Source organism: Macaca mulatta, chromosome 12 (assembly GCF_049350105.2).
Source record: "Macaca mulatta isolate MMU2019108-1 chromosome 12, T2T-MMU8v2.0, whole genome shotgun sequence".
NCBI lineage: Eukaryota > Metazoa > Chordata > Mammalia > Primates > Cercopithecidae > Macaca > Macaca mulatta.
In genome coordinates this window covers 15989789-16002513 of record NC_133417.1, presented here as the reverse complement: position 1 = coordinate 16002513, position 12725 = coordinate 15989789, and the positions used below count along the sequence as shown (strand labels likewise).

The following is a 12725-nucleotide window of genomic DNA, read 5'->3' as shown; positions in this document are numbered from 1 at the left end:
ACCACGTTACTTGTAAGAACAAAATGTATTTTATCTTATTTATTTTTATTCTCAACTTTTAAGTTCAGGGGTACATGTGTAGGATGTGCAGGTTTGTTACATAGGTAAATGTGTGCCATGGTGGTTTGCTGCACAGATCACCCCATCACTAGGTATTAAGACCAGCACATTAGCTATTCTTCCTGATGTTCTCCCTCCTCCCACCCCAAACCCTGCAACAGGTCCCAGTGTGTGTTTTCCCCACCCATGTGTCCATGTGTTGTCATCATTCAGCTCCCACTTATAAGTGACAACATGCAGTATTTGGTTTTCTGTTCCTGCGTTAAACTGCTGAGGATAACAGCTTCCACCTCCATCCATGTCCCTGCAAAGGACATGATCTTGTTCCTTTTTATGAATGCATAGTATTCCATGGTACATATGTACAACATTTTCTTTACCCACTCTTAATGCGCATTTAGGTTGACTCCAGGTCTTTGCTATTGTGAATAGTGCTGGGATGAACATATGCACACATGTATCTTTGTAACAGAATGATTTACATTCCTTTGGATATATACCCAGTAATGGGACTATTGGGTCAAATGGTATTTCTGCCTCTAGGTCTTTGAGGAACTGACACAGTCTCTTCCACAGTGGTTGAACTAATTTACACTCCCACCAACAGGGTAAAAGCACTCCTTTTTCTCCACAACCTCGCCAGCATCTACTGTTTTTCTGACTTTTTAATAATAGCCATTCTGACTGGTGTGAGATGGTATCTCATTGTGATTTGCATTTCTCTAATAATCAGTGATGTCGAGCTTTCTTTCATGCATTTGCTGGCCGCATGTTCATCTTCTTTTCCTAAGTGTCTGATCATTTTCTTTGCCCACTTTTTAATGGGGTTGTTTTTTCTTGTAAATTTAAGTTCCTTGTAGATTCTGAATGTTAGGCCTTTGTCAGATGGATAGATTGCAAAAATTTTCTCCTATTCTGTAGGTTGTGTGTTTGCTCTGATAGTTTATTTTGCTGTGCAGAAGCTCTTTAGTTAAATTAGGTCCATTTGTCAAATTTTGCTTTCATTGCAATTGCTTTTGGCGTCTTTGTCATGAAATCTTTGCTCATGCCTATGTCCTAAATGGTATTGCCTAGATTTTCTTCTAGGGTTTTACAGTTTGAGTTAAATTTTAACTCTTCCATCCATCTTGAGTTGATTTTTGTATAGCGTGTAAGGAGGAGGTCCAGTTTCAATTTTCTGCATACGGATACCCAGTTCTCCCAGCACCATTTATTAAACAGGGAATTCTTTCCCCATTGCTTGTTTTTATCAGGTTTGTTGAAGATCAGATGGTTATAGTCGTGAGGTCTTTATTTCTGGGTTCTCTATTCTATTCCATTGGTCTGTGTGTCTGTTCTTGTACCAGTACCACACTGTTTTGGTTAGGGGTAGCCTTACAGTATAAAGTTGGATAGTGTGATGCCTCCAGCTTTGTTCTTTTTGCTTAGGATTGTCTTGGCTATATGAGCTCTTATTTGGTTCCATATGGATTTCAAGATAGTTTCTTCTAATTCTGTGAAGAATGTCAATGTTAGTTTAATGGGAATAGCTTGAATCTATAAATTGCTTTGGGCAGTATGGCCATTTTCATAATATTAATTCTTCCTATCCATGAGCACGGACTGTTTTTCCATTTGTTGTATCGTCTCTGATTTCTTTGAGCAGTGTTTTGTAGTGCTCCGTGAGGAAGTCCTTCACTTCCCTTGTTAGCTATATTCCTAGGTATTTTATTCTTTTCGTGGCAATTGTGAATGGGAATTCATTCACGATTTGGCTCTCTGCTTGCCTGGTGTTGATGTATAGGAATGCTAGCGATATTTGCACATTGATTTTGTAACCTGAGACTTTGCTGAAGTTGCTTATCAGCTTAAGAAGATTTGGGCTGAGACAATGGGGTTTTCTAGATATAGGATCATGTCATCTGCAAATAAAGATAGTTTGACTTCCTCTCTTCCTATGTGAATACCCTAACCCTAACCCCAACCCCGTGCTCCTTTAGCTCAGTGAAGTTCATTATTATCCACATTCTGAGGCCTACTTCTGTCATTTCAGCCATCTCAGCCTCAGCCTAGTTCTGAGCCCTTGCTAGAGAGGGGTTGCGGTTATCTGAAGGAAAAGATGTTTCAGCGCTTTTGTGTTGATTCTTTCTCATCTTTGTGGGCTTATCTACCTTTGATCTTTGAGGTTGTGGTCCATTGGATGGGGTTTTTTGTGGTTGCCGTTTTCTGTTTGTTTTTCTTTCAACAGTCTGGTCACTCTTCTGTGGAGCTGCTGCTACCCAGCTTTCTACAGATTGTCTTTGAGGTCTTGAGCTCTGCCCTCCCTGCATGAAGAGCCTGCAGTCCAGGTAGAGAAACACGGGCCTTCCACTCCCACAGAGCTACCTCCCGCTGGCCCAGCTCCACTTCACGCTACCATCCAACAGACACACCAACAGCTGCCACCTCACCATGGCTCACCGGGAACTGGAGCAGAGGTGGCTGTCTCCACCACCCACAGCCCGACCTGCATGCGGAGCATGCACACACGCCCCAATACCTAGGGGCCAGTCCACAAGATGTATTTTAAAGACAGGAGTTACAGTGTGACTTCTGGATTATTCTCAGTCTTGTTAAACAGAAATTGTCTAAAACGCCCCTAGTGGTTTCAGGCATTGCTGGATCCAGATAACTAAACAATGCGATGAGGGTGCGCTCTTGCTTTTATCTCGGAGCTATGCTTTCCTCTGTGCTAGTTTCCTTCTTCTATAGGCTCCGCCTTAGCAGAATGTGGCAAAAGTCAACACAGTAGCTCAAATTTACAACTTACCAGCTAATCAGCACCAGTACTGCAATGCTAATTCAATTAAAGAATAGCAGGCAGAAACCTGCTGCATACGGGGACTGTATCACTTCTGAGGGCCACCACAGGCAAGTACTTGCATCTCTGGTTTGAAAAGCTGGCATAGCTGACCCTAGAACGCCACACAGAGCTTAGACTAACCTGAAGACTTGGATCCCAGGGTGGATGAACCAAGCCGGCGGGTGGTTCCCATTCCAACGTTTCTCCGAGAACTCGGTGGAGCCTTGGATGACGTAGAACTAGCAGAGGAAGGTCTGTTACCATCCACAGAATCTTCATCATCGAAATTTTTATCTGAACAGTAAGCACAGAAACCAATGTTTTTTAAAAAACAAAAACTATATACACACACACACACACACACACACACTTTTTCATACTCTTTTGGAGTCTGAGGTGCCCCTCTAGGGTCTGGAAAGCCTTAGGTTAAGCCCAGAATGAAGCTACAAAGATCATACTTGCTTTCACATACCCAGAATACTTTTGCACTCAAATTTTGAAAAATAGAACAAATATAAAGAAGAAAACAATCTCTCATAAAACCACCACCTAGAAACAGTTATTTTCACATTCTGGAACATTTCTGACCATCCATGCTTTTTTATTTTTTTAAGATAAAGGGTCTCACTGTCACTCAATCCTCCCACCTTGGCCTCTCAAAGTGCTGGGATTACAGGCATGAGCCACTGTACTTGGTCACTTGGGTATTTTAAAGTAGCAGCTGAGATGAGAGTATGTATCATATTGGAATAGTGCTACTTCAAATATGTAAATGTTTCCTCTGTGATGAAATATTTTTCAGAACCACCATTTTAATAATTGTATGGTACTTTGTAATTGGAAAATGGCACAAGTGAAACATTCTTATGGTTAGACATTTAGGGTGTTTCTAATTCCTCACCATTAGAAATGCAATATTGCAAATGCCTTCCTACATTTTTTGTTTGTTTGTTTGAATTTCCAATCGTTTTAGGAATGAAAACCCTAGAAGCAACAACAGTGGGTCAAAGAATGTAAAAGTTCTTGATGTATAGTGCCAAAATTATCAGAGAGGTCATATAAATGTACATTTCCCCTAGAAGTTCAAAGAAGTACTCATCCTTCCACACCACTGCCAACATTTAATATTACCATTTTTAAACCTTAATCAATCTGACAGGTGAAAAAAAGACTTCATCTTCTATGTTGCATTTCTTTTTTAGTGAAGAGGAACATTTTTTTCATAAGCTCATTAACTTTTAAATTTTTTAAACAGCAGTGGATTCAATCAATACTCCTCAAGTTGCATTTAAAATTAAAAAAAAACAAAAAAACAAAAAAAAACACAGCTGTAGTCCTACCACTTTGGGAGGCCAAAATGGGAGAACTGCTCAAGGCCAGGAGTTCAAGACCAGCCTGGCAACATAGCAAGGTCCTGTCTCTTAAGAATAAAAAAATATGTCAGATATGGTGGCATGTGCCTGTAGTCCCAGACACTCAGAAGGCTGAGGCAGGAGCACCACTTGAGCCCAGGAGCCTGAAGCTGCAGTGAGCCAGGGTCATTCCACTACATTCCAGCCTGAGTGACACAGCAAGACCCTGTCTCAAGAAAAAAGAAACATCTTTGGATTCTTAAAAATCAACAAATTTATAACAACACTTCAATGATGCAAAATTAAAGTTTATGCATCAAGTATAAGAGTGAGTCATTTAGGAAGCTAAACAAAGAACTTAAGAGTAATTTAAATAGAACAAAAATCAACATCTGTAGCTGGCAATATTCATGATTTCTCAAAGGGGCATTAGTTCTTTACCAATAAGTTTGAAATAAATCATTGTGATCCAAAAAATATACAGAATTCCTGTTTTCCTTGATCTAGTCGCTTCTTAAGCTAAATTATCAACAGCGAAGTCTTGTGTCTACTCAAGACCCCAGTGCTCCCTGAAACTCAACAACAATGCACTCCAAATTACATGGCTCAGTTTACTCAACACAGGGTAGGGGGAGGAGGAGAGAAAGACATCCTCACAAATCCATGTCTTTATGCAAATTAGCTCCTTTCACTGTGCCTTTAAATCCCCCAGATTGTCTTGTTATGCCATGCTGTTTCAAGATGGTTCTTTCAACCCATACATCCATTTTTTATTGATTCACATGCACAGTGCTATTAGCATAGACTTCCCGTGGATTCAGAAAGTGGTTCATAATGGCCTTCCCAAAATGAAAATTTAAGTCTAATGTAAAGAATAAGAACAACCCAAAGGAGAAGTCACCCACTGAGTACCGTCAGCATTAGCGGTGACAAGGACAGATCTCACTCAGCCTATCTGTCCTCTGGGGAGCTCTAAGAACATCTGAACAGATGTCATTATTCTACTACCTTAAACCATAATCATTCTGCTGAGTAGGAACAGTTCTAGTCTGTGGGACAGGTAAAAAATAAATGGGAGACATGAGGACACTATCATGCTTCACTCACAAATTCATGTAAATTATGTTTAATTCAGTCTTCTAACACATGCAGGCATGTCATTTAGAACAATACTCAGTTGCCAAGAATTATTTTCAATGGACCAATTTCAATGGAATTCCTGAAATTTTTTGCTTGCATCAGTGATAGACTAGGTGTGGACCAGACTTAACCTCCTGCAATAAATAGCTAGAAAACCTGACAGTATATCTGAAAGAACTATGTGCAGGCACTGGATACCAGGCAGTGCAGAACTTGGCTGCTCAGCTAATTTGCATAAAGATACAGATTTATTTGTTTCTCCCTGCAAGAAAAGAAACAAACAAGGTAAGCTATACAATCACCCCAACTTTCTGCCTGGAGGTGTTAATAATTTCCAGGTCACCAAGTACAGGGAAGGGGACCTCAAATTAAACTTAGTAGCCCTGCAGATTAGATACTGCAGACAATAAAGAACAGAGTTCAGAGAGGTTGAGGGTGCTAGAAATTACAGGAAGCTACACAGAAAGAGGGCTACAGAAATGTGCTAAGTTCTAGGCCTCACGTGTGAGTGAACTTCCACGAAGCAAGGCAGAAAATGACCAAGAAGGTGTGAAATGAACAACTCTTAGAGTTTACACAAGTAGGGAAGCTCCAACCAGCCAAAGTGGAATGTTCTTGGTGACCCACCCAAGGCATTCCATGGAGACCCCCAGAGAGGTCAGGTCTTAGTGAGGTTGAAGTATGTCTGGAGTGAAAGTTAAATGAAATCTGCCCTATCAGAGCTTAAAAGCAGGCCTACAGGGCATTAGAAAGACCTGCAAGTAACTTATCTGCTTTGCCAAAACAAAGTGTGATATTCCTAAAAGAAATAAAACAAGACACAGACACTCAACAAGGTAACATTCACAATACACAACATCTAATATAAAATTCCTTCACTATGTACAGAGAAGCCTTAAAAAAAAAATTTCCTAAACATGACAAGGAGGAAAATGTGGCCCATAATCAGGAGGGGCAAAAAAATCAGAAAATAGTAAACTTCTGAGAAATGATGAGATAAGACATTAAACTTCTATTATAACTATGTTCAATATTAAAAGAATACGTAGATATTCATAAGAAAAAAGGAAGTTTTTTTAAGAATCCAGTGGAACTTACAGATTTTAAGAAAACATAATTATCTGAAATGAAAATTTCACTGATTGAGATTAAGTGCAGGCTAGACATTGCAGAAGTAAAGAAAAAAATCAGGGAACTTAAACATATAGCAACAGAATTTATCCAAAATAAGCACAGAAGCACAGAAACAAAATAGGCTGAAAAAATAAATAAAAGGAATAGAGTCTCAGAGACCTGAAGGATAATATCCAGCAGTCTAACACACACAACACTGCAGGCCCGAAGGACAAGGGGAAGAAGGGGAAGGACAGAAAAAGATTAAGAAATGATGGCCAGAATACTTCCAAATTTGATAGAAACTATAAACCTACAGATCCAAGAAGCTGCATGCCCCAAGCAAGACACACACACAGAAAAGCATACTGAGGCACACCATAATCAAACTGTTAGGCCCAGACAAGAGCAGCCAGGGGAAGAGACATAGTACACAGAACAACAAACATAACAGCAGCAGCAGAATTCATCAGAAACCCTGCCAGCCAGAACACAATGGAAATGACAGCTTGAAAATGGTATTCACCTAGAAGTAACCTAGAATTCTATATCCAGTGAAAACATCTGTTAAGAATAAAGGCAAAATAAAAACTCAAACAGAAATTGTCATCAGCAGACCTGCACTTCAAGAAATGTAACAGGAAGATCTTCAGGCAAAAGAAAAAATGATACCAGTTGGAAACTTGGATTTACGTAAAGAAATAAAGAGCAGTAGATACAGTAAATATGTGAATATAAGACCTTCTTCTCATATTTTATTATTTATTCTCCTGTTTTAATTCTTTCACACTACCATTTCTATAGAAGATGACTGACTGTTTAAAGCAAAAATATTTAGCTTTCATTCTTTTTATATTCTCATGTAATAGGCCAATAACCTGGGGGCCAGAGGAACCATAATTAGGATATATGTTGCCGTACTAGATGACACACACAAAACAATACGGGAAATAAGGCACAGGGAAGGCATGAAGAAAATGGAAGCAGTTCCTTTCGGTCCTCAAAGAGCATATATTTTTCAAAGTTGATTATAACTTGTCTAAACTGCCTGAAGATGTCACACAACAGTGTATCACAAACCTTACCGAGAAGGCACACCCTTCATCACCAACACCTGTATGAAATGTCTCCCAAAGAAGGGAAGGATGACGCCGGGCGCGGTGGCTCACGCCTGTAATCCCAGCACTTTGGGAGGCCGAGGCGGGCGGATCACGAGGTCAGGAGATCGAGACCATCCTGGCTAACACGGTGAAGCCCCGTCTCTACTAAAAATACAAAAAATTAGCTGAGCGTGTTGGCGGGTGCCTGTAGCCTCAGCTACTCGGGAAGCTGAGGGAGGAGAATGGCGTGAACCCAGGAGGCAGAGGTTGCAGTGAGTCAAGACAGCACCACTGCACTCCAGCCTGGGTGACAAAATGAGACTCCGTCTCAAAAAAAAAAAAAGGGAAGGAGGAAAGGGCATACCAAGCAGCCAATGCAGGGCTTTTTAAACTGAATTTTAGGAGTTCTACCTGTCTTTTTACTTACCCTTTGGAAACAAATTTAACAAGCTTACTTAGCTGATTCCCTAAGCAGATTAGAAGTAACTAACTACAGGGATAGTGAGAAGGAGGACGTGCAAAGTAATGTTAATAAGTGAGCTGAAGGCCTAATAGCCTAATAGAAACTACGAAAAGCAAACACATGCACATAAAAACCCCTAAACCCAAAATGCTTAGAATACGGTTGACAGTACAGGGGTCAAATCATATCTGTACAATAACAGCACAATGACCCCACACAACAACTTAAGATTCAATTTTTCAATGATCTGTGTGCTAGTGAAGAAAGTAATTCACACTTCCCATTTCGATTGGAAATTCAGGAAAACAAAGGACAAAAGTATATTTATTTTCTAGATTAAGAGCTGGACACAATGCTTTGAACTGAAACACCTGCAAAGGCTTTTGGAGGATAAAAACCAACTGAGCCAATTACTTGAAAACTTAACTAACATACTGTTTAAAAATAAGTTTAGCCTATGTTTCCTAGCTTTTTGGACACCAGAAATTAAGATTAAATTTAAAAGGAGGCTGGATCATCAGAAAGGTACCCAGTTTCAGTTAACTAGGAAATTCTACTATGTAGAATGAGCCATTCTTTAACTGGACAAATAAGCTGTATCTGCAACTGGACCATGGTTACAGCAGAAGATGAAGAGTCTCACGCCCAGGTTCTAACATTCAGTATTTCTCAGCTAAATTAACCCATACTGAACTCTACTAGCCATTTGGATTCCCATTTTCTTTAGGCTTTTCTGCTAAGCAGACATCTGGCAGTACCTAACCTCTTTTTCTAGAGCTTTAACTAAGGCAGAAACGTGTGAAATTGAGTATTTTTAACTGCAGGCTTGTGCCATTACATCAATTTTAACATTTTCACATAATACAAGAGCATATGTTACACATAAAATCATCTTAAGGGGAAGTTCTCTTTAAGCCCAAAGAAATAATTAACTGTATCTTCAGCCACCTGCAAAGACGGCCATGGGAGGGCCACTTCTTTCATCTGATAGTCTCAGGTAGAAATCCGAAATAAGCAGATGGGAACCTTCAGCTCCCAGCAAGCATCACCTCCTTTGATTCTTTAAAAATCATCTGAGCTCCATTCCACCTTTTATAGAATCAGGATAAACCACTTAAAAATGACTCATGAAATTTCTACAGAGTGATATTATAATTTTCACCCAACCCTGAATCACCCCAGGGTGCTATCAGTCTAAAGACAAACATGAACTCAAGTCTGAGGTCTGGAACTTGGAATTAGAAGCTTTGGGCCATACTGTTCGCTTGGAAAATTTAAACACTCATCTATGAGGACCAACAAAACGTCACAGAAACTAAGAAATATCTGCTCATTGCCTATCTGCCAGGAAAGCCAGAACCTAAACTACAAAGCTTTTCCTTCTCTTCTCCTGAGGCAGGCTTTGACGGACAGAAGCACAACGGGGAGAAAATGCCTCATTTTCTAAAGACAAGACAACTATCTGCTTCACTGCAGCAGGGTCACTTTGAAGAAGCTGCTATCCTGACAGGCTTTCAGATTCACCCACTCCCTGCTAATTGAGATTCTTCTCCAAGGGAGTAAGAAATGTGGCAGCCTACTAACTAGACTATAATTAGCTCTCTCAAGAGGAAGCGGCACAGAGACAGGATAATGAGCCCGAAGGCTGGCTGCTTTTCATAAATATCCCAACATTTCTTTCTTCTTGAATTTGCAGAGCTCCAAGCCTTTTGCAAAGGCTGTTTCTACTATCTGCAATTCTTGTCCTGTCTGCCAGACACACCCCTATGCATTCTTGAAAACACAAGTCTACTGCTAGCCTGAGATCCTGCCCGGCTCTGACCACGCGTGTACCATTTACTCCATCGCCCCCTGAAATCAGCTGGCTGCAGATCTGTTTGTTCTCTCTGTCCCCAGGGTAGAGACCACTTTGTATTCTTCTTGGTATTTACAACATCTAGAACAGAGTCTGGGCCAACAACCAGTAGACAGTCAAAAAAATTTAATTCTGGTAGTCCACATGAAGAAAGGCAAAATTTGTGAATGGATGAAAATCTTTTCTCATATATCTTTTTTAGAAGCTTTTATTACTTTTTTTAAACATGCATATGGCTTAATTAGATAATAAATTCAAACAAGGTTATGAAAATAACTGAGGACAAATCAACAAACACAATTAAAACCTCAAATACTTTTTAAGCTTCCAAATTTTCCTGCTAGAAAGAAATGTATATCCTTCTTTCCCAATAAAACATACACCTATTTTTAAATTAAGTCACAGTTCCACTATAAGCAATCATAAGCTCCCCAAATTAAACTAACAATTTGATATATATGCATTTCTAGACTTTAATGCATTCATAAACATGAATTCTATACACACGTATAAAAACTGCTTTTTTGCACACCACCAATATTTTTCTAGATCAGTATTAATCTAGTCAATTTTAAAGACTACTTACTATGACACTGTGTGCATTTACTATATTTAATCAATCATCTGTTTATCGATAGTTGAATTGTTTTCAATTTTTCACCCTCATAATACCACTGCAGTTGGTATCTTTAAAAGTAACAAGAAAAGTAACAACTAATAGAATCACAGCACTTAACTGTGTACCAGGTCCTAGGTTTGGTTGTGCATAGTCACATTAAATCCTCCTGACAACCCTGAGAGAAGGACTATTGTCACTTTGGTCTTAAAAATAAAAAAACTTAAGGCATCCAGACACAATATGCCCAAAGCTACACAGCTAACAAGGAGGTGGAGGAAGCCAGGATTCAAACCCAGGCCTGTTCAACTCAACATCCTATGCTCTGAGTCAGGACATTAAACGATCATCTGCCAAAAAAAAAGCAATTCCCATAAGCTGATGCTTAGTAGGTGCGGGGCACTGTGCTAAGTGTGTTCCGCACGTTGTGTTGTTTAATTCCTACTGCAGATGTTTGCTTACTCAAAATTATTTGTTTAAGATAATTTCTCAAGTACAGTATCTTCAGTATCTCTTATGAATGTAAACATTAAAAATCCTCAAAAAAATACTAGCAAACCCAATTCAGCAACATATCAAAAGAATTAACATTATGGCCAAGTGCGACTTATCCCAGCAATGTAATGTTTGTTCAATATACATCATAGTTGTCATATTAATATAATAAAAGGCAAAAAGCAACATATTCTCTAAACACAGTAAAATGCTTTCATGCTAAAAACACTACAAGCAGGGATTAGAAGAGAACTCCCTCAACCTGATAAAGACCACCTCCAGGCCAGGCGCCGTGGCTCACACCTGTAATCCCAGCACTTTGGGAGGCCGAGGCGGGCGGATTGCCTGAGGTCAGGAGTTCCAGACCAGCCTGACCAACATGGTGAAACCCCATCTGTACTAAAAATACAAAAATTAGCCCAGCGTGGCAGTGCACTCCTGCAATCCCAGCTACTCGGGAGTCTGAGGCAGGAGGATCGCTTGAACCCGGGAGGTGGAAGTTGCAGTGAGCTGAGATTGCGCTACTGCACTCTAGCCTGGGCAATGGAGCCAGACTCCATCTCAAAAAAGAAACACACACACATACACACACACACACACACACACACACACACACACACCATCAACAACATGGTCAAAGACCAGATGCTTTCCCCCTAAGATCAAGAACGAGGAAAGATGTTTACTCTCACTACTTCTATTCAACATTGTGGTAGACGTTCTAGCCAGGGAAATCCGACCAGAAAAAGAAAAAAAAAAAAAAAAAAGCATGCAGACTGAATTGGAAGAACTAAAACTATCTCCATTTACAAATGACTTGATTTGGTATGTAGAAAACACTGAAGAATGCATGCAAAAAATCAGAACCAATAAACAAGTTCAGTGAGGTTGTAGGATATAAAACCAGTATTAAAAAATCCATTGTATATTCTATACATCAAATTAAGAAAACAATTAACAATAGCATCAATAAAAACACCTAACAACTTTAACAAAAGGGAACTACAAAACACTGTTAAGATCAACTAAAGACAAACCAATAAATAGAAAGATATTCCATGTTCATATATCGGAGGAATTTTTGCTCATTATCTAAACTATATTCCTTGCCCAACTGTTCCCTCTTAATTTTAACCAAAGTTGGATAAATAGAAAAGTATAAAAGTGCAAAACACACTGTATGAATTGAACGGCTAGATAAAGACTTTTTCTTCCAAGTTTCTACCTCCCTTTCTCCATCAAAGTATGGGAAGCGGGGTACACGTATCACCCCCAATCCAGTCAATATGGACCAGCGTTAAACAGGGCCGGTTCTACCACTCTGTACAAAAAAATCCTTCAATATCCATATTCTGAAACAAAAATTCCTCTCCCTGTTTACAAAATTAAAGAAGGCTTTTGTCAGAACACAGGGAACATAAAAATTTCCAACTTGGCTGGAAATGTTGGCATTTTTGACAACATGAAAGTGGAAATGGCATACTAGAAGCTCTGAGGGTGCTAGCAGAGTGCTACTTCTGCCCTTGGGCACCAGTAATCCATCCTCTACCACAGAAGTGAGCCTGGAATGCAATCAAGCTGCCAGTTAGGGATCACGTTTCATTCCTTCCACCCAAAAGCTTGCTGCCAAAAAGCTGGGCTGGCATTTTAAGACGATCTCAACAATGACACCACTGGTACAGATAATGTGAGAAGAGAGAACTGGAGCAC

At 39.7% G+C, this 12725-nt stretch overlaps 1 protein-coding gene across 12 annotated transcripts in view; it reads right to left on the bottom strand.

The window, feature by feature from the left end:
- Nucleotides 1–12725, bottom strand: part of CLASP1 (cytoplasmic linker associated protein 1) — a 312280-nt gene that overhangs the window by 124225 nt on the left and 175330 nt on the right. For all 12 annotated transcript variants that reach the window (XM_077956839.1, XM_077956840.1, XM_077956843.1 and 9 more), the window contains exon 9: nucleotides 3023–3175. In XM_077956839.1, coding sequence (XP_077812965.1) covers nucleotides 3023–3175 — 153 coding nt within the window. The remainder of the gene's footprint in view (nucleotides 1–3022; nucleotides 3176–12725) is intronic.